Source organism: Pieris brassicae, chromosome 7 (assembly GCF_905147105.1).
Source record: "Pieris brassicae chromosome 7, ilPieBrab1.1, whole genome shotgun sequence".
NCBI lineage: Eukaryota > Metazoa > Arthropoda > Insecta > Lepidoptera > Pieridae > Pieris > Pieris brassicae.
The window spans coordinates 2,354,059-2,374,780 of NC_059671.1; the positions used below are offsets into that span (position 1 = coordinate 2,354,059).

Consider the following 20,722-nt stretch of genomic DNA (forward strand, 5'->3'; position numbering starts at 1 on the left):
TAAAATTTCATTGAATAAACTGAAATCGACGAACGTAAATTTCTTTATGTGCCGTTTTTGTCCAGAGCTTATAAAAAACAGTCAAATATGGACCTACATTATAATTCTTATCTCAAACTACATCTTCGTCATAGGGTGCGTTCAAGTATTACGTAACGAATCTTCGTCCTCTTGTAAAACGTTACGATGCGGGGCGGGGGTTGAATTACTAGTTATTTATAATATTATTTTCGACGTTCCAGTACTTTACACTACATAATGGTAAGTTTTAGGTATGAAGGACTCTTCACTAGGGGTGGTTACGAAACGTTTTACTATTGGATACAGAAAACGTTACGGTGGGTTTCATGGGGGGGGTCAATAATCTCCAAAAATTGCATGACGCTTGAACGCGCGCTTAAGCGCGCGACAGGCCCCGTTAATACTTCAGACATAAAATACAGCATCTTAGATTTACATTAAAAGAAAAAAAGCGTTCAACTTCCATCTAGTGTTTCGTAAAGGATAAAGCCATCTTCCAAACACCATGCCATTATCAATACAAGAATAATGTTCCTCACACTGTGCACTTTTAAAAGGCGCAAAATTCAAAAGATGTTGATGATGATGTATGTTTTTTATATGTATAATAAAGAAAACTGTGTTTAATGTATAACCTTTTTGATCACTTAAACCCTATAATCCCTCACCCTAAAGAATTTGTAATTTATTTATGATTAAGGTTAGTACAGTATACTGTTCTATTACTTTTAGGCCGTTCAAGTAATACGTAAGCAGATTTACCGCAATTTGCCCCCCCCCCCTCCTCTTGTAAGCTCTCGAAAATAATAGTACGAAAACGTATAAATTTTTTGTGTGATGATTCCTCGAAAAACATTTCGATTTCTACAATGTGTGGGTAATATAAGTAAAAAAGTAAATAATTACTGTTGACGTTAACACCAAATAAGAAAATCAAAGACCCCTCCCCTTATAGTGCGTAATACTTTAACGGCCCCTTAGCAGGAGTTGCCTGGCAGATATTTTAAGTGATAAGGCCTCCTTCAGTGTTTTCCTTATTTTACCTTCAGGATTTGTTACCGAATTGTTTTCTTATGTGCAAAAAATATTAAATAAACCTACAATAATATTTTCAAAACTTACCACACTGTCAGCCCAGTAAATATATTCTGTTTTTGGATCAAAGTCAACTGTGACCACTCTTTTGAGGTCCTTTAATGGCATTGTGTAAGGTGTGAAGTCGGGAGAGTCAAGTGATATTTTTGAAATTATAGATCGCTGAGCAACAATCAACATTGATTGTGGGCCTTTGTTACATGTAGTATTACTGCCCTCTTTCAACTTAACACCAGTTGGGCAGGAACAGACATAGCCTAGAATATTGTCAATGGTTTAAAAAAAACAATTTAACAAATAAAAGTTCTCAAAAAAATTGTATCATACTCTATGACACAAAAGTTAATCCCCTGGTTTGCCTAGTCATTTTTTTCCTTTAAAGTGTTATTAGGTAAATTGAAACTTAAATTATTATATATTGTAATAATTAAACTAATTGGAGTATAAATACAGTTGTTAAACTGTGGTAGTTTTTTCACAACTGTTTTACAACAAATTAGTCTCTTATAAATTATATAATAGTAAATATAGTAAAAAAAGATTTATCTAAATATACAGCATTCACATTAACCAAAGACAATATTATTGAAAATTTTGTCTTTTTTCATTGTTGTAATGAGAAATAAGATATACACATGTGAAAAAGACATTAGAACTTGAGAAATCAGGCCTTGATTAGCCCACAATTTCATGATACACAAATAATTGTATCAAAATCGCATGGATCCGCCAAGCGTCGGCGAATATAACAACAAATAAAATTCATAAACAACAATTAGGTAAGAATTTAACGATGCAAAAAAAAATTCTAATAAACAATTAACAAGGGCTACTAAAACAACTTGGTGAGTGGTGTCTATGGATTTGCTAAATTATGTACCAAGTCACTTTTCATCAGTTTTAATATATACCCAACAATTTGTTGATAGGACAAATAAACAATGTGCACAAAATTATGACTATTAGTTTCAAAATCTATACTTTAGTGAACTACAAAATAACTAGTCTAAAAAACATACCAGGCGGAGTAGGAGCTAGAAGGCACAAATGTGAACATCCTTGATTATTAATTTTGCATGGATAATCTTCAGTGGGTATAATTTGTCTTCCCTCGTCATATGCTTTAATATCCACAGGCACTGAGTCTAGTTTAACCAGCTCTTTGATTGGACCGGTAGTACTTATATCCCATGTATAAATAGCCCTGTATAGAAAAGTTAAATGAACATACATAATCTCCAGATAAACGAGAAATATACCTCTGAGGGTTTGGCCTCAGATTTCGTTCAGATTCAGTTTTATGATAAAAAAAAAGGCAAGGAGGTGTTTAGTAGGGTATGGTCAAGTGACTAGGCGGACACTGCTTCATATTCATATAAACAATACAAAATAATTTAAGGGTTTTGATCGGGGTAACATTATAGTGATAATATTTTATTTTAATTCTTGGGCCTAATACCAGCACTCAAGCGAGACATATTTCAGTTTCTGTTAAAATAACTTCACTAAAGGCATACAACCCTTCTAACTCTCACAACATAGAACAACTATTGACACCCAAGGAATCAATTCCATAAAAGTTGTATAAACAATAAGCATAGGCATGATTATAATTAACAACTACATTTACTGACCATGTCTTCCAATCTGTCCAATAAAGCTTTTCGTTAAACAATGTCAGTGCATAAGGATAATTTAAGCCTGACTTGATAATTTTCTTCCTTTTATTGCCATCAAAATCAATAACATCAACAAATAGCAATTTGGAGTCGACCCAGTAAATTAGATTGTTGTTGTAATCCACAGTGATACCATTAGGCCAGAAAATATCTTCCTTTACAATTACTTTACGGGTTGCAGGATCACCATTCATTCCTGCTCGTTCTATTTTAGGTACCTCACCCCAATCAGTCCAAAACATCAATCTGCAATTTTAAATGTGTCTCAACAAATATTTTTTATAGAGTACTCCTCAGACACAATAAATGTTCATCTAGCTGTGTTTAAACTTCTAAGTAAGAAATTTGTTTTACTTGCTAAATACAAATGTATTTATGACACCACCCTAGAGATTATAATTTACATTTCATTCTTGCAGTGCCTCACCAATATCTGACAGCAGTTTCTTGTAAAAAAACATAACAATTGTATGTCTGCATAATTTACATAATATTGTTAAGTAAATGTAGAAACAAATTTTAAAAATAAATCATACCCTGACTTAGGAACAACAGCTATTGCAATAGCCAAGTCAACTTCAGACCAGAAAAGCACTTTTCTGTATTTGTCATCAATACTAATCACTTCAATTCTATTTGTCTCTCCATCTGTCCAATATATTTTATTTGTATACCAATCTATTGCAATATTTGTGGGAGTAATTAATCCCTCTGATACTATTTTCACCTTCAATGAGAAATAAATTAAATAAGTCATGGTTATCAAATACAAAATAGTTTATTGTTTATTAACTTTGCATATATTTGTTTTCTTATTGCTCATGCTATTGGTAAAAGTTGTTAGTTGTCTAAATAATAAGCATGACAAACCTTTTCTCCAGTAAAAGTATCATTATATTCCATACATTGTATCAATTCCGCATTTTGGTCCGACCAGCACACAAGATTCTTTTTATGTAAAAAATCAACAGCTGATCCTTGTTCTAAGTCTTTTATTATTGGATTAGCTTTAATAAGCCGAGAAAGATTCCCAACTCTTATATCAGCAGCAGTTGAATATAGTAATACAGGATTGGTCGATGTAGAATAAAAGCCTGGAAATATGATTTTTGATAATAATTTTGTAATTATAGTGAAGGTTACCTGTAAAAGTTGCTTACCTTTTAATTGTAAGAACATTAGTAAAGTAAATACATGTACAACATTCTGTATTATTTTGTCAGCTTGAACTATTCTTCGGCGTTTTGTCATGATGAAAAGCAAAAGGTTCGTGGTGCAAAATTGCTCATGAAGTATTAAAGTGGTAGCTAATTCGGTAACAAAAAAGGCACGTACGGTAAATTAATTCATTGTAATACATTTAGTATAAAAATTCTTTCACACAAACTAAGTATTAGATATGTTTGATATTTTCAATATTTTGTAACACAAATATAGATAATTCACACAAGGTAAAGTTCAGAACTTCAGATACAGATTACAGATTATACATTCACTGCCGGGCGCATATTGCAACCACAGATAAATGAAATATAACACTATAAACTTGAAATACATATGTAAATGAATACAACGAGACAAAATGTCTTGCAAGAAATTGTAAATTGTCAAATCGAATTTAGAAAACATTATGGGAATTCCTAATTCCTTAAAATTTGCTTAATAATTTTAATGTTTACTTTATCTTTATTGCTGTATATGTATTCACTATTATATATATTTATAGATATAAAAGCTATGAAATATTAATTATAAGTTTTAAATATTTGCTATTAATACTTCTATAAAATAATACTGTTATCTACTGAACAGTGCTGGTACACGTATTACGAGGTTTCGTATTTTACTATTTTATGTAAAGAGGTTCAATGTCAGTCATTCACGTATAATATTAATTTGTATAAACATAGGTATTGAAAGGCTAAAATGGGCGTCTTCTCGCATTTGTATTTCGTATTTGTGTACGCTGCCATCACAACACTTGCCAGTTTTGTCGCCGTAAGTTAATTTTATTTAATTGTAAGGCTACCACTGAATGTAAAATAAAATTTTCAATTTTGTAAAAATATATTTTATTAGGTTGTGATATTACTTCTAAAGTTTACAAAACCATACCCTACTGTGGAGCGTTTTAAAGAAGAAGAAACATTTAATGATCCCCAAACAAAGTCACGCAAAAGGTTTTATCAACTTGAACAATCCCCAGTTGTTCATTTAAGTGTTATAGTTCCTGCTTATAATGAAGAAGAAAGATGTAAGACGCAACAACTCATTATAAATAATTATTTTGATATTTATGTTAACTATGCACTTTATCTATGCTGCTATTAAATATAAATTGTATAATCCTCTGTTGTAATTTATACATAATCATTCTCAAATTTTAAACAATTTTAGTGCCACCAATGCTTGATGAAGCCATTGAGTTTTTAGAAAAAAGAACCCAAGAGCAACCCTCATACAAGTATGAAATCATTGTTGTAAGTGATGGAAGTAAAGACAACACTGTTAATGTTGCTGAAAAGTATGTTGAGAAATATGGCTGTGAAAAAATAAGATGTTTGGAATTAATAAAAAATAGGGGTAAAGGTGGTGCTGTTAAACTGGTAATAATGAGTTTCGAAATTATTTTTACACTATTTAATAGTAGTAGTGAAATATAATTATTGATTTCAGGGAATTTTAAGTTGTAGAGGTTCCTCAATATTATTTGCTGATGCAGATGGGGCATCAAAGTTTGAAGACTTGAATAAACTTGAGACTGCCTTAAATGAGTTACTTAAATGCAATTCAACTACAGAATTAGAACTAACAAGTAACAGTTTGGCTGTTGTTATTGGATCAAGGGCACATTTAGAAAAGGAATCACTGGCTAAAAGGAGTCTATTTAGGTATATATATATAGTTTTTAACTCTTGTTTTTTTTAACACTCATCTAAATATATTTATTATTTTCAGAAACATTCTAATGTATGGTTTCCATTTTCTTGTGTGGTTCTTTACTGTCAAAGGTATTAAAGATACACAATGTGGATTTAAACTATTTACAAGACAAGCAGCAAGAAATTGCTTTGGAAGTCTTCATGTTAATAGATGGTAAATATAATAATCTTTACATAATTTAAAAAAGCAAGTTTATTTTATGTTCTATTTTATTTAATGTATCTATCTATCATAATCTTATAATACAGAGAGAGATAAGATGTTTAAAAGCATACCAAATAACTTACTGTTATTCTCATTCCATGTAGGTTCCTTCTCTAATTCAAAATCTGTTTTAAACTTTATCTTATTTTATTAATATAAAAGATTTAATCTAATAAATGATCAACTTATTCTTGGTTTTCTTGTATTTTCAATATTTTCGACAAATTTCTTGCTTTGACATAAATTTTCGGTTTCAGGGCGTTTGATGTAGAATTACTTTACATTGCACAAAAACTAAACATTCCAATTGTAGAAATACCAGTGCGTTGGACTGAAATAGATGGTTCTAAAGTAACACCTGTCTTGTCATGGATACAAATGGGATGTGATTTGGCAATCATTTGGTTAAAATATAAAATTGGAGCATGGAAAATGAAGAGAGCCTAGTATGAGCACAATTTAAAATTAATGTTATTGTATTTTTACAATATTATTATCAATTTATAATAATTTTACATTTAATAGATAAATTTATAAAAATAAAGCAGTTTTTAAAATAAAAATTTATTAGAACATTATAGAAGTACTAACATGACATAAAAATATATATAATATTTCGAGAGATTGTTTTATAGAAATGTATAAAAAATTTATGCTTGGACATGGTTATGTATACAATGGAATGGATTTCACATAAATAAGAATTACTTAGTTTAAATGCAAGCTGCTACAATACATTAAGTTCAAATATTTTTGAGCATTACTTTTACTTTTTGGCCATTCGAATTTCTTCATTTTTGAAACAATAAATTATATCACAAAGTACTATTATTCAATACTAAGAACAAATAAAACTTACAACCACTTTATTGTTGCTCTTAAATATCATCAATTATATATTAACTAGAGAAATAACTATACATTGCAAAATAGCTCGGATAGTCAGTTGTAATATTCCCTTTGCAATTTAGGTGGGAATGATTAATATTAACACATTTTTTTAAACTCAATAATAATCAAGTATAGCTTGTTTTTTCAATCCAAGAATTGAGCTACACTAGAAATACTACAACTTAAATAGAAGAAACATGCATAGCTCTTTAAAAACTACAAAATGTTCAAACTAAACCTTAACTTGGCTTGCATCCAAACCTTGTTCTTGACAACTGACCTTGAAAAATCACCATACTTACGGCCAGCACTGGACGGAAAACGAAATATTTATCAATAAACTCTTTATTCTACCTGATGTAACAATAGGTATGTGAAAACATTACAACAAACAGATTATAACAAGATTTAGACAATTTTAATCATATCAAAATGCACAATAACAGCATTAAAATACAATTTATATTTAGGACTTGTTCAATAATATGCATTCAGAATACAATTTACTTAAAATATTACACATTTAAAGCGTAACAACAGTAATATTAAAGAAGGCAAATCATTTTTATACCTTTAACCCAAACACCATTTTAAGAAACTGCTCATAATGTATGGTAATAACACCATCTTGATCTGTGTCATACTGCCGGAATGAAGATGTTAAAGTCTGAAAAAATTATTTATCTATTAGAAGGAATGTAATAAAGAAAGTACATTATGTATAAATACTTTCTGAAATGCCCAAAAAATTATCCTAGTTGTCTAATGGCATTTTTGTGCAGAGGATGTGAAACAGATGAGCTAACAAGTGAAAATATGCAAGAGACATGTCGTTCGAACCTTGTAACCAAAAAAAATCATAGTATTTTAAAACAAAATATAATTAACCTACTGATTACAGTTGTATGAAAATGTTGTGACAAAATACTAGCTAGTGTTGTTACATGAACTTTATGTTACTGAACTTTATGTAACATGCAAAGTATTATTGTCCATAGAAAAAAGACCCAATTACTTACATAGAGTGTTACACAACATTGTATAAAGTCATCAAAGAGAATTGTGCCTCGTCCAAATCTATCAAACTTCTGTACCATTGTGTTAACAACATCATCAGAAAGTCTATATCCAAATGCAGTCAAAGCATTTTTTAATTCCTGTCTGTCTATGTTTCCTGAATTATCTCTATCAAATGATCTAAAGCAATTCTGCCAATCGCTGACATACTTCCAAAGAGCACCAAAATCTTCAAATGATATTACACCCCTGTTTTGTTTATCAAACATACCTGAAATTCACAAATGACAGTCTCAATAGAACTGTAGGTATACATTATATTTTACTACAAGACTAAGGGAGACAGAAACCTATTTGAAAAAAGAAGTAAAACTGATATAGTACATGTTTTGGACAAAACAACTTATCTGACCACTATAAGATAAGCATACCATAAATAAAGCATTAAGTAAGGATGAGTCATTTGGTAACATAAGATAACAACCTTACCTATCATAAGTCTGACTGTTTCTGGATTAAATGGATTCCATGTACCATTCGACAGAGCCTGCTGTAATTCATCTGCTGAAATATGGCCACTTCTATCTTTGTCAACTCTGTAAATATTAAAAGGAAAAACTACAACAATCTGCATCCTTCATAAAAAAACTTATATAGAAAGAAGAAAGTACACAAACCTTCTGAAAATATCCCATAGGAACTCTCTGCTTGGCATTGGAGATTGGAAAGACATGGTTTACTTTGTGATCTGTAAAGTAACTAAAATATATAGAAAACAACAGTAAGTGACAAACATACCTAGAATTAATTATCTTACTTGGAAAACGACAATAATTAAATTAAGTACTTTTATACCTTTATCACTCGATACGTGAAACGTCTATAAATCTTGTGTAATAACTTATATGAATCACTCAATAATAATTTATTTTTTTATAAAAATCAATAAATAGACTTTACATTAGTATATTTGTTTGTTGGAAGCAGAATAATAATAATAGTTAAAAACTACACAGAATTTAGAAATTACTCATGAGGATTTTCGACGTGCAACATGTAAGCACAGATAACAAATTACAAAAATCATATTCTATTTACTAATCATGTATTGTTAAACCCTGTCCACACTTTCAACGACCCGAGCGCAAGAGTTCGACGCACCAACTCGTGTCGCCTCGTTTACGGGCAAGGCAACAGCATAAACCAAATTCTCGCGGTCCCTCACTTTGTTGTTAACTATTGCACTGTAAGTACGCATGCAAGATTCTTATAATAACGGATTGGAGTAACGAGTTGTTTATGGTTTTTATAGAATTTTATCAAATTGAACAAATAACTTGGGATCCAAAACTGTGATCGGATAAGCAAAGAATTATTTATACTTTTACAGAAGTTGAAAGTAAAAGAACATTATTAACATCTAAAGAGGGAAAAGATTAAATTATATTTATTCCACCCACATTTATTATTTTTTTAAATATTTGTGATATAAACGCAAGACATAATATTGGTAGGCACATAAAATAGCGAACGCATTTACTCCAATCATGCCCATCTTGTAGTATATGTAGCGAGCAACTAAATAAATTATAAATCAATAGTTTGGATGGTGACTAGTGTCGTAATAGTCCAATCGCCAACATTCATGCCGAGCACCTCGACGAGGCGCCTAGCGAGAGTCTGGATCCGGCTTCAGAGTCAAGTCAATATCGGCTAAAGACAAAATCAATTTTTGTGAAAATCTACATGTATATATTTAAAAAGTAATATTGAATTAAGTTTAAAAAGTACCTAACTGATATTTCCGTTAATTGCTGAAGTTAGCGACCCATGAAGAAAAAATATTTGATTTGAAGGGGTATTTTTATGTGGTAACCCCAACACAATCGTATTATACGCTGATATTAAAATGGCGGATGTACAAAGCAATGAGCGTAAAGTAAAACTTACTAAAAACGGCAAAGTTGTGAAAAGACGTTTAAGAAATCCTGAAGGTAATTTATTTATTTATTCCCTCGTATATAGAGACGCATAATTGCATTTGTTCATAGCTATAGAGAACGTTATTTTAACTATAAGTCGGTTGTAGAACTACATTACTATTGACTCTTACTACATTTTGATACGTACACCACCAAAGTTCGGCACTAGTCTATGAAATAAAAACATTGTTATTTCTTATAAAGAATAGATTACTTAGAAAATATATATTTTTAATTGTGTTATCAAATATTATTCCTTTTTTAGAATGGCACAAACAAAAACAAAAGCGATTGAGAATAGCTGGACAAGAATATATAAATGCCAATGGGAAAATTGTACCCCCTAAACAACCTGGACCAGATTGCAACTGCCGTAGAAAATGTTTTCAAATGGTACCAGAGGATATTCGTATGAAAACATTTCAAGGGTTTTACTCTATGAAAAGTCATGATGAACAAAATGCATATTTATTTGGTTTAATGCGGCAAATTGATGTCAAACGAAAAAGAGTTAAATCTAGCAGTAGGAGAACATGCACATTTGAATATTTTGTCCGAGTTAAGGGAAAAGAGACTCAAGTATGTCAAACAGCTTTCAAAAATATACATGCTATAACAGAGCGTAAAGTTAGAGTTCTTTGCAAGAAAATGGATGATGGTATTATGTTTCCAAGTGACAATAGAGGTAAGAACAGCCATAGGCGATCAGGGGAAGTTCGTTTACCGATAGGAATTGTAGACCAAATAAAAAATCATATTTACTCAATAGTTCATACTCACAGATTGAAAGATTTTATCAGACTTGACAAAATTGCTGGCCTTGAAATTAATATTTCTAAAATGTGGAAAGATTATATAAAAAGTTATGATCCTGACAATATCACTGCAACTATGCCTAAATCTAAAAGAAATATGGAGATACTACCTGTTCAAAATGAGCCACTTCAGCCTATAGCTCCAGTTCCAGTCCCACAAGAGACTTATACACCTTTAACATATCCTGGTAATAGTCATTTAGTAAACATTGCGGAAAATTACTTTGAAAATCAGTATCAAACGCAATTGACAACAACATCAACACCTACAAATTTTTATCCTGCTCAAAGTGGTCAACATCCACAAGGCATGGGTATTATTTTACAATCAGTTAACAGGCCTGCTCAACCTACAGCTTTTATTTTACTACAGGCTAAGCCTGATCTTTCACAAGATAAGCTTGCTATAAGTAATGGCTCATACATTGAGACACAAACTGAAATATCTGAAATGCCTAGTAAATCAAAGAAACTCAAAAAAGAAAGAAAAAAGGGTCCAGTTGTTAAACAGTGGCGATATAGTAATATATTTCATGATGAAATAAATGGAGCAGCATTGGCAGCTATAAAAACAAGACTTGGGATGTATTATGCAGAGAGTGACGCAGCCAGAAAGAAGGCAAAGCAAATTCCACGGGCACAGGATACTGCTCAAACACAAACTGAACAAGCAACCATCAAATCTGAACAGTCTGCTATGATGAGGCCCCCTCACCAACAGCTGAGAGCTACACACACATTAACCATATTCACATAAGATATATTCACTCATGACTGATAAAATCTTGTGAAAACTACTAGTTAAGTTTACCTATGTAGGTATATTTAAGTAATCTCATAAAATATTTAATTATTGTCAGTACTTAGGTATCATAATACTAGTTATGTCAAAACTCCTTACATTTTGACATTGTCTTTGGTAGGCAATTCAGTACATTCTACACACTCAAATGTCTTACCATGTAGCAAGCATGTAGCCTATTAGTGCCTAAGTAGCAATAATGTTTAACAACATTGATTATATCATATCTAAATGTGACAAGATAGGATTAGATGTTCTATAGATTTTAGCTTAATCATAGCATCAAGTGTAGTAAAGTAACTTCCTGATATTTTTATAAATTAAAATTTATTTATTTGCAATGTATTTTACTTTGTTATGTTAAAATTAAAAACGTGTGTAACTATTAAAATAATTGAAAATATGTATTTTGGTTTCAATATTCTGAATCTATTAAGTGTACACAAATATATTTCACATTTGAGTAGCAGGCATAAGGCGTTATAATTTTGAACTACATATTATAATATTAACTTGATGACTTGTGAAATGTTGATTCACAAGGGCCCCACCATGCAAGTTGGTACACATTCACTGGATCATAAATTTACCAATGCTTGCTTGGAATGAACTTAGATTGAAAGGCCTTGAGTACATTTTCTTAGAATTTATTGTTAACTTAAATTACGCTGACAATACACAGACTCCACCAACAGATTTGATCTTCTGTTCAGCAGTCTTGGAAAAGAACTTGGCCTTAACTATGACTGGCTGCTTGGGAAGATTGCCCTTGCCTAGAAGCTTGTAGTAACCCTGCAATTATAATTATACTTACATTATGTCTTTTATGAAATAATAGATACAGTAGAGAATAGACTGAACGAGAAACAAAATGAAAGTAGTTATTGCTATTTCACTCATATTAAAATCCTTATCTAATATTTAACAAACACACTAGTAAGATATGTATTACTTACAGCTTTAACAATGTTGATCACTGGAACTTTTCCATCAGTAGCATTTGCATACTTGAGTCTGGACTGTTCCGATACAAGGGTCCAAAGTTTGTCCAAATTTAATACAGGACAGAAGATTTTGTTTCTTCTTAAGTGAAAGTTCCTCATACCAAGCTGAAATTAAATTATGTTATATTAATTAAATGAATAAAGGCTGACAAAGTAAAAGCATTACCAGTAAATGCTTTCAAATCACATGTTAAATTAACTAACCTACTCACCAAGACATAATATACTTTAGAGCATTACTAATGCTCAGAAATGATATGTGCCCATTTAAACGATTTATTGTGCAATTAGTAAACATGGCCCATAAAACTAAAACACCCAAAAGAATAATATAGATATATTCACTAGCTTTGGCATATGATCCTATACCATCAATATGTAAACACATGCAGTAATTTCATGTACTTTCAATTATATACTTAAAAATTACAAAAAGATAATTGCTTTTTAAGCAATATGCCGTTTTGAATATAGAATAAAATTACCTTTCCATAGTAACCAGGGTGGTACTTGTCCATGTTAATTCTGTGATGATGTTCACCACCAGCGTTACCGCGACCACCAGGATGCTTACGGTGTTTGCCTAAAAGCAATAATCATTAAAAATTTACGAGTACTTTCCAGTACTGATAGAATTTTCTAGGTTAAGTTAAGTTTTCATTATCAGTTTAATTTTGGAACATACAACTTACCGATACGACCATGTCCATGACTGACATGTCCTCTTAACTTCCTAGTCTTCTTTTTGGAGGTGGCCTGCACAACAAGTAATAGGTTAACAAAATACTCATAATACACCTTAGTGCTTTTAAAAAATATTCATGAATATAACCACACACTACATTTCACAGTACTTGTACAGGCTTTATTTAACTAAATTCCTTAAGATTTCATAGAATTTATTAGATAAAACACAAATGTAAACACCAACCATATTTTCGGCTTTCGTCAAGAATTAACAACAGTTGAAAAGAAAGAGAAGTAGGTATACGTTATACTTGTTAAACGAACGTCAGATGTCAATGTAAATTGTGACACTTTGTAAAGGTAAATTGCCAATATTGTTTATTGCAGTACATGCATGTCAACTACATTTTATAGCAATAGTGTTAGGTGTAGCTTGTGGGTTTCAGCCGGCTTTAAAAAAGCTTCAAGAACATGGATAAGCAAAGGTTCCATTATGTATTATAAAAATCTATGTGACAATATTTTCAAATTCCAATTCAATTTCTTTATGGACAAGGTGGTTCATCTGGTATTAAGTGATACTGCCACCCATGGACACTCTCAATGCCAGAGGGCTCGCGTTGCCGCCCATTTAAGAATTGGTACGTTCTTTTTTTGACGGACACTAAGTTGAATTGTTTAGGAAATACTTCAGTGGGCAGCTGATTCCACATAGTGATCAACGTGACAACGCTCAGTTATGGAACGACGGACATCGAGGTGGTACGATTGGAATTTTGTACTCAGCCTCGAATTTCGATAGTTGAAGTCAGCTGCAGATATAATGAAAAAATACCACTCTCCGTTGTAAATGGGGTAGAAGATGCCCTGACAACTCTACGCAACGCCAAGGGATCAAGGTGCTCGAAAAGGGAGTGGTCGTCGATGATTCAAACCGTTCGTTGTTAAATTCGGTCAAGTGGAAAAAGCTGGTACTAGGGTACTCCCACACTGTGGCGATAATAAAAAGAATAGTACTCTATCTGGGGTTGAATTTGCGCGTTATGCGCTTTATAATGCGTTATAACCACGAGCCCATCCCCCTTAAACTTAATTACCACTGCCCATCTATGTGTGAAGTATGCAAGAAGCTGCGCAACGACGACAGAAGCCCTACTGATAATCGCTAATCACCCTCTAGATACCTCTAAAGCTGTCCGTCAGTAATAGTTGCCTTGGTCGATAAAAATACATTATGTATTGGACTTACACTACATATACAAATGTTGTATTTAATTCTGTTAAGTATTGGTTTTAGAAATTGTATTAAAACACGCTTAGAAAAGATGCCATATTTGAACAAACGTCATATTTTCTATGAGTTAATTATTATTCTACGATTTTAATTAAGTTACGACATTTCGATCAAAAGGGTTTCTGACGAAATTGAACTCCCAACACAGGATTAGACAGGCAAAGACATTACTTAGCATGTTACGTCGTTCTACTAGGCAAAACAAATTTGTATGAATATGGTCAGGTAACAAAGCCTGAGCTAAAGACATGAAATATTTATTATTTATTTCCTTCATTTGTGTGAAGATTAGTAAATACAGCTGAGAAAACAAAGTCAGTAGAATAATAAGTAAGGACATAATAAGGAAATGGTGCATATAGTCTATGTTCTTTATGTCATTTTTACATCAATTATGAGTCTTGAATGCCCACAGTAATGAAGTTATTGAAAAATGTATCTGTGCTTGTTCAGTACGTTTCCAGAAAATGGTTGGGTTGTTTGTCGAAGTTGACACGTAATTTCGCTCTACATCGTAAATATTTCTCAAAAAAACTTAATAATGCCCTTATTTTGAGTTTCTGATTCTATTAACCCATTATAAATATTCATCATGGAGTTTCGTGAAACCCTATTAGCTGCTCAGCGAAATCAACAAGAGAAGTCATCTGTTGTGAGTGTTTCGATCATAATTTGCGACCTAAAATTATTACCCTAATTTGCTTCATTTTATTTTCTTCTTCATGAAGAAAATAAAATGAAGCAAAATTTTCAACTGCGATTAACACTTTTACCAGTCAATAATTATTTACTTTAAACTTGATAATGTTTTAATCAGTCTTATTATATCTTTATTTATAGCGAATTATAATATGTCCTTTGTAATCACTTGTTTTTAAAATAACCTTTACATTTCACAATAATTTTAGCTAGCAAATATTTTCTACTTTTTAGAGTAACTATTATTACAAGGCTAAGTTTGATCCACCAAAAAAAGAACAAAGGGAAAAAGATAGATTATCTGCTAATATACAAAAGTTTCTTGCAAAGAAAGATGAAGAGGAACGACAGAAAAAACTGGATGCCCAGCGAAAGAGAGAGGAATTAGCTGCAATGCGTGATCCTAAGGTGAATTAATATAAATAAAAATAACTTGAAGAACAGTTTGTTTTTTTGTTTGTTGTAATAACATGAGTCAAATCTACTGGGCTGATTTCAAATATTGTTCCTAGATTTAGAAAGATTTTCAAATTTAGGTTTTAAACCAAATTTTAACTAAGACAAAATTTTAAATTGAACTTTAAGGCCCTGCGCAAAATTCAAAAAACACTAAAGGTCATTAAATCTGCTAATAAGTCAGTCATTGCTGATGCTGTTGATAGAGATAACACAGCTGTTACTCGGGAAGGCCCAGATCAGCCAGATCAAGATGATTATGGGTATGAATCTCAGTCTGCAGCTGCAATATATGAGAAAATGATGCAAAAGTATAGTAAAATGCCAGATGAACCCAAATTCCCTACTTCAAGTAAGTTGTATACAATTTTACCCTTGTTATACTCATATTACTAAATAAAACTGTAATAAAAATATTTTAGTTCAGTGTTAGGAAATATTGTATCATGTTATTTTGTTATTACTACCACAAAAGCAATGTATGTGTGGACTCAGTTTCTGTACTTAGACTCGCAGTAGGTCCATTGTGCGTAAAGTCCTGGCTAACTTGGCTTCATGGAGCGACCTCACTGTTCCAAGGATTTCTGGACATTGTTTAGTCACAGCCTCGCATTCCAGAACTACATGGGTTACTGATTCCTCTGCACTGAAATGGCCTCTGCACAGGGGGCTCTCCGTCGCGCCTAGGACAAAAAGATGTTTATTAAGGAGACAATGGCCCTTAATTGTCCCTATCATTGTTTTTAGATTGAATCTATTCAAGTTTAGAAGTTGTTTAATATGTTGCCGGTTGACTGCTGGCAGAGCCATTTTGGACTGTCTGCAGTCTGCACCTTGTGACGACAAAAGCAATGTAACAAAATTATCTAATATTAATGCAATGCTTAGTACATATAAATTTATATTTCAGAGCCAGTTTATTTTTCTATTGTGCTCTACCCATAACGTATCTTAAGTTATTTCTTTATTATGATCAATATGCTGTTTTACACTACATTATTAAACTATTGTATTTCAGGCAGTTCTACTCCCAAAGATTTACATGGTACAAGAGAAAGAGTCAAACATGCTCTCCGCCATGAAGATGACCCAGTTCCCCATAAGAGAAAGCGTCGTACCGAAAATGGTGGTAAGAAATGACACAAAAGTATTTAATTTTATAAAAAGCCTAGAGAAAAAAAATAACTGTTTTCTGCCACTCTTAACTAAATATAATATAAAGTTTAAAAATGTTTCAGAGTCTAGTCCTCCCCAAAAGTATGAACCTGAAAGAGAAAAAGAGAAAGACAAAAAATCAGATAAACCTAAAATTCGTAGACCGGCCCCTCCTCCAATGGATTTCAATCAATTGTTGAAGCTTGCGGAACAAAAGAAAAGTGAACCTATTGATATTAGTGCACCAAAAAAGACTGTTGTGGAACCTGAGCCTGACAGACTAATGACGAAGAAACAAAAGAGGGAGTATGAAGAAGAAATGGCACGAAGACAACGGCGTCAGGAACGTATTGAAGCAGCAAAGGCAGGGCAAAAAGGTATGGTTTTCAGTAATAGTTTTTATATTCAGCTGTTTTCTTTTAAAAGCTGTGAAATTATAAGCGAATCATTAAAAAATTCCAGTTCCAAAAGCGGATAAGCCAACAGATAAAGAACGGAAACCAGAACCAACTAGTACAGGATTTGGTAGAATTCCGAAAGTTGGTGAAAGAGCTATCCCTAAAAGTGATCCTCCTCGAAGTCACGAGAGAGAAAAGAAAGACTGTGACAGAGAGAAAGCTGAAAGAGTACAGAAAGAGAAAGAAAAAGCTAGGTTAGAAAGGGATAAAGTTGATCGTGAAAAAGATAGAATGGATAAAGAACGATTAGATAAATTAAAAGCAGAACGCGACAGAATTGAAAGAGAAATGGAGCGGCTTAACAAAGATAGAGAGAGGTTGGACAAAACTAAGGCAAAATTAGAAACAAGTATATCTTCAGATAGAAGTAAAGATAGACCCAAGTCAAATAAAGAGCAGCCAATAAAACAAGAAGCTAAAAAGAATATAGATTTAAAAAGCCAAAATACTTACAGGATAGATAAAAATGACAGAAAGCTCTTACCACAAAAGCAAGATAGACTTTCCAATGGGCATAGCTCGCTGAGCAAGCCCGTGCCAAAACTTAGTAAAGAGAGCTTAGATAGAAATATGAAAGATAAAATGGCCTTAGCAAAGAAACAATTAGATGGTAGTCCTAGAAATGGTCAAATAAAACTAGACAATGGTAAGAGGTTACCAGAAGCAGGCAGAGGTCTCAAAAAAGGAGATGATAAGAAATCTATACAGGGAATGAAACAGGGTGGTTCGAGTAAACCTGTCACTGGTTTTGATTTTGACCAACATGTCAATTCTATAGGTAGGAATGGTGGGAAGAAACTTCCTCCCAGTGATAATAGAAGGAAACAGCAATCTAATGATAAAGTGAAGCAAAAACGTAAGTCATTTGTTAATACTAATTTGATAGTGCTAAAATCATTTATTTTTCTCAACTTTGTATTGTTTATACAAAAAGTCTTTGAACTCATAACTGGAGTAGGACGTCCAGTGATTTTTATTGTTCTCTCTTAGATGAGTCGATTGAATTAAAACACATAACAAGATTTAGTAGAAATAATAATGTCTCTACAAAGAAATTATTTGAATTAATAATAAATTAAATAATTAAATCAGAGATTGGTCACAAAAACATCCATTTGAATTACTTTGAATATTTTTGTGCATATGCTCAAAAAATATTTTTTGTTTCTCATAAGTTACTACACATTGGTATTTCTGTAAAGAAAACGGGATAAATTGTAAAACTTTTGCAGGTCGTATGGTAGATTCTGACTCGGAATATGACTCTGAGATGGATGACTTCATCGACGATGGCGATGTTGAGTTAGACTACTCCTCCGCCATCAAAGAAATCTTTGGATATGATAAATCCAGGTAAGTGAAATAATATTACCATTTCAGGAGACAATTTTCAATTGGTCAGTATGGTTTATTCTCAAAAAGGGTAAATTTACTTAAATAGAATGTATATTATATTGAGTTTTTTTAGTGTAATGTGATTAAAATTTGTATTTAATTTTCAAGATATCGAGATATGGACGATGCTGATGACCCATCCATGGAGTCTAGTTTTGCTCGACAACAGCGTGAGGAGTATATAACTAAAAAGATTGGTTAGTATATTTTTATATTTAAGAAATAGATAGATTAACTATTTTATAATACTTAGATAAATTAAGGTATATTCAATATTTTAGTAAGTATTCTGTATATGTGGATAATACATGCAATACTATGATTATCTGTGTCTTTAACAATTGACTTTTTTCAGCATAAGAAATGACATACCAGAAAAACACTTTTTGTACGGGTTAAAGCTATGTATTATTATTAAAACTTATAGTTATTTACATAATTTTAAATTTTTTTTTCGACGTTTCGCGTGCTTTTCAGCGTGCGTGGTCACGGTGACTGAAGACTAAAGGGTCAAATGTCAAAAGTATCACAGCTTGAGAGAAAGTTGTTTTATCTGTATTTATTGCCCCGAAGTTGGTATCGACTAAAAGATCATCTTTTAGTTTAATCCGTTCAAAAGGTGTTTTTCTTAATGTGTAAAAGCTATTTTAACAAAAGACAATACTAAATGACATACCAGTTTGAATAAGCAATATTCTAAAATTCATAATTACATTACATTTTTATACACAGTATTGTATGCCCATACTCGTCATAAAAATGGTTTAGTTCAAACTTACAGGGAATTTAAAATGATATTATTTCATTTCTTACTGTTCTTGACCCTGGTGTTGAATGTATAAGCATTAATTTTTTTTATTGAAATTCGCAAGGGTACATTGTGTTACTGATCTAAATCATATTTTTATGATTTCATATTCAGGTATCATGGAAGACTTGGAGGATATGAGGATGGAGGCAATGGAAAAGAAGAAAAAAGGCAAGAGACGGATATCAGACGATTAATGCAATCCATTGACAATTTAATTTGGACCAATGCTTTGGTATACTCTCAAAAAGGCATCTTTGTACAATGCCTTAATTACATATATAATATAGAATATGCAAATTCTATGAATATTTTTAAATAATGACTTTCTATCTTCTTCCTTACCGCCAATATCACAAAAATCTTTAAAAAATGTGTTCTCTTTTTAAATATGGTGGCATATGGAACTCTTTGAAACCCATTGAAACATTTGACATATAGCATTTTTTAAATAGTTTAATGTCAAATTGTTGCTTGGTGTACTATAAGTGATATAAAACAGTTTGAGAGTATGTTAAATGTTGTAATATATGTTTATGCTTATTGTGTATAAATTGTATATTTTAGTATATGTGTTAAACGTAACAAATATATTGTTCTAACATGTTTTTGGTGATTTAGTTTGTAGCACAAAATTATTTCTGCCAATTTCAAATTAATCCTATACCTAAAAAGTTGTTTTTTGGAAACATTTGACTTAATTTTCATAATATTTTATTGATCTCTACTGATAATTGATGCTTGGAACTTTATTAATGATTTCACATATTATTAATGATTTCACATATTATTAATTGGGATTTTTGCACTGTTTACAATTTTTTAATAAGTGTGTTGCAATGCGCTGATTTGTTCTAAGACTTAATAATTTTATGTAAATTTGTGAAAACTTCATATTTTGTTATAAGAATTACATATTGAGCAAAGTGCTTAGTTGTTTTGATTAATAGAAAATCTATTATGAAATTAAAGTTATTTGGTTAGTTTATTTTATCCTTTTTTAAGATGTACAGAAAGTTAAATCACAATTTTTTCATAATAATTTGCATCTTTGTAAAAAATAAAAATGACTGTTCTATGATAGTTACTAAATGGAAGGTATAAGAATTAATAAAGGTTGATGGAAATTATTACTATTTAGTTTTATTTCGTAACAGGTATATATACCTGCGAACCTAACTTTGTTTCTAGAAAATTCACTCGCAACATTAAAAAACCATGTTTTGGAATGAATACAAAGTAAAAGAAAGAGTGTTTTCTGCTTTCGGCCTTAAAAAAGAACGTAATCAATATGCCAACCATTGTCTTTTTAAATTT

General features: G+C 31.5%; 6 protein-coding genes across 9 annotated transcripts in view; 3 read left to right on the forward strand and 3 right to left on the reverse strand.

Moving 5' to 3' along the window:
• LOC123711805 (low-density lipoprotein receptor-related protein 6) overlaps positions 1 to 4,253 on the reverse strand; it is a 30,694-nt gene extending 26,441 nt beyond the window's left edge. Inside the window, exons 1-6 of the mRNA XM_045664609.1 lie at positions 3,956 to 4,253; positions 3,666 to 3,889; positions 3,332 to 3,522; positions 2,751 to 3,041; positions 2,136 to 2,320; positions 1,144 to 1,373 (exon numbers count right to left, since the gene is read on the reverse strand). Coding sequence (XP_045520565.1) covers positions 1,144 to 1,373; positions 2,136 to 2,320; positions 2,751 to 3,041; positions 3,332 to 3,522; positions 3,666 to 3,889; positions 3,956 to 4,046 — 1,212 coding nt within the window. The 5' untranslated portion in view covers positions 4,047 to 4,253. The remainder of the gene's footprint in view (positions 1 to 1,143; positions 1,374 to 2,135; positions 2,321 to 2,750; positions 3,042 to 3,331; positions 3,523 to 3,665; positions 3,890 to 3,955) is intronic.
• Positions 4,254 to 4,407: 154 nt separating this feature from the next.
• On the forward strand, positions 4,408 to 6,459 carry LOC123711567 (dolichyl-phosphate beta-glucosyltransferase). 2 transcript variants are annotated; one of them, XM_045664157.1, is made up of 7 exons: positions 4,408 to 4,628; positions 4,706 to 4,793; positions 4,875 to 5,049; positions 5,193 to 5,401; positions 5,472 to 5,686; positions 5,754 to 5,891; positions 6,200 to 6,459. In XM_045664157.1, exons 2-7 carry the CDS (start codon positions 4,722 to 4,724, stop codon positions 6,387 to 6,389), a joined length of 999 nt encoding a protein of 332 aa, XP_045520113.1. In that variant the 5' UTR covers positions 4,408 to 4,628; positions 4,706 to 4,721; the 3' UTR covers positions 6,390 to 6,459. The 2 variants fall into 2 exon arrangements, with proteins under 2 accessions (XP_045520113.1, XP_045520112.1); XM_045664156.1 differs by having other exon boundaries at positions 4,408 to 4,793.
• A 28-nt stretch (positions 6,460 to 6,487) lies between these two features.
• On the reverse strand, positions 6,488 to 8,921 carry LOC123711568 (programmed cell death protein 6). Of its 3 annotated transcripts, none has more exons than XM_045664159.1 (6): positions 8,706 to 8,921; positions 8,528 to 8,609; positions 8,340 to 8,446; positions 7,853 to 8,121; positions 7,405 to 7,500; positions 6,488 to 7,143 (listed from the first exon to the last, which is right to left on the reverse strand). In XM_045664159.1, exons 2-6 carry the CDS (start codon positions 8,581 to 8,583, stop codon positions 7,132 to 7,134), a joined length of 540 nt encoding a protein of 179 aa, XP_045520115.1. In that variant the 5' UTR covers positions 8,584 to 8,609; positions 8,706 to 8,921; the 3' UTR covers positions 6,488 to 7,131. The 3 variants fall into 3 exon arrangements, with proteins under 3 accessions (XP_045520115.1, XP_045520114.1, XP_045520116.1); XM_045664158.1 differs by having other exon boundaries at positions 8,528 to 8,598; positions 8,706 to 8,919; XM_045664160.1 differs by having other exon boundaries at positions 6,488 to 7,500; positions 8,528 to 8,598; positions 8,706 to 8,917.
• Positions 8,922 to 9,750: 829 nt separating this feature from the next.
• LOC123711566 lies at positions 9,751 to 11,822 on the forward strand. Its single transcript, XM_045664155.1, has 2 exons — positions 9,751 to 9,844; positions 10,098 to 11,822. The coding sequence occupies exons 1-2, from the start codon at positions 9,760 to 9,762 to the stop codon at positions 11,402 to 11,404; spliced, it is 1,392 nt and encodes a 463-aa protein (XP_045520111.1). The 5' UTR covers positions 9,751 to 9,759; the 3' UTR covers positions 11,405 to 11,822.
• Positions 11,823 to 12,080: 258 nt separating this feature from the next.
• LOC123711569 (60S ribosomal protein L27a) lies at positions 12,081 to 13,482 on the reverse strand. Its single transcript, XM_045664161.1, has 5 exons — positions 13,385 to 13,482; positions 13,146 to 13,209; positions 12,939 to 13,036; positions 12,406 to 12,558; positions 12,081 to 12,241 (listed from the first exon to the last, which is right to left on the reverse strand). The coding sequence occupies exons 1-5, from the start codon at positions 13,385 to 13,387 to the stop codon at positions 12,113 to 12,115; spliced, it is 447 nt and encodes a 148-aa protein (XP_045520117.1). The 5' UTR covers positions 13,388 to 13,482; the 3' UTR covers positions 12,081 to 12,112.
• A 1,402-nt stretch (positions 13,483 to 14,884) lies between these two features.
• Positions 14,885 to 20,515, forward strand: LOC123712033 (protein SPT2 homolog). Its single transcript, XM_045664949.1, has 9 exons — positions 14,885 to 15,086; positions 15,368 to 15,541; positions 15,719 to 15,941; positions 16,608 to 16,718; positions 16,828 to 17,121; positions 17,207 to 18,058; positions 18,435 to 18,555; positions 18,706 to 18,794; positions 19,520 to 20,515. Exons 1-9 carry the CDS (start codon positions 15,027 to 15,029, stop codon positions 19,600 to 19,602), a joined length of 2,007 nt encoding a protein of 668 aa, XP_045520905.1. The 5' UTR covers positions 14,885 to 15,026; the 3' UTR covers positions 19,603 to 20,515.
• The last annotated feature ends 207 nt before the right edge of the window (positions 20,516 to 20,722 follow it).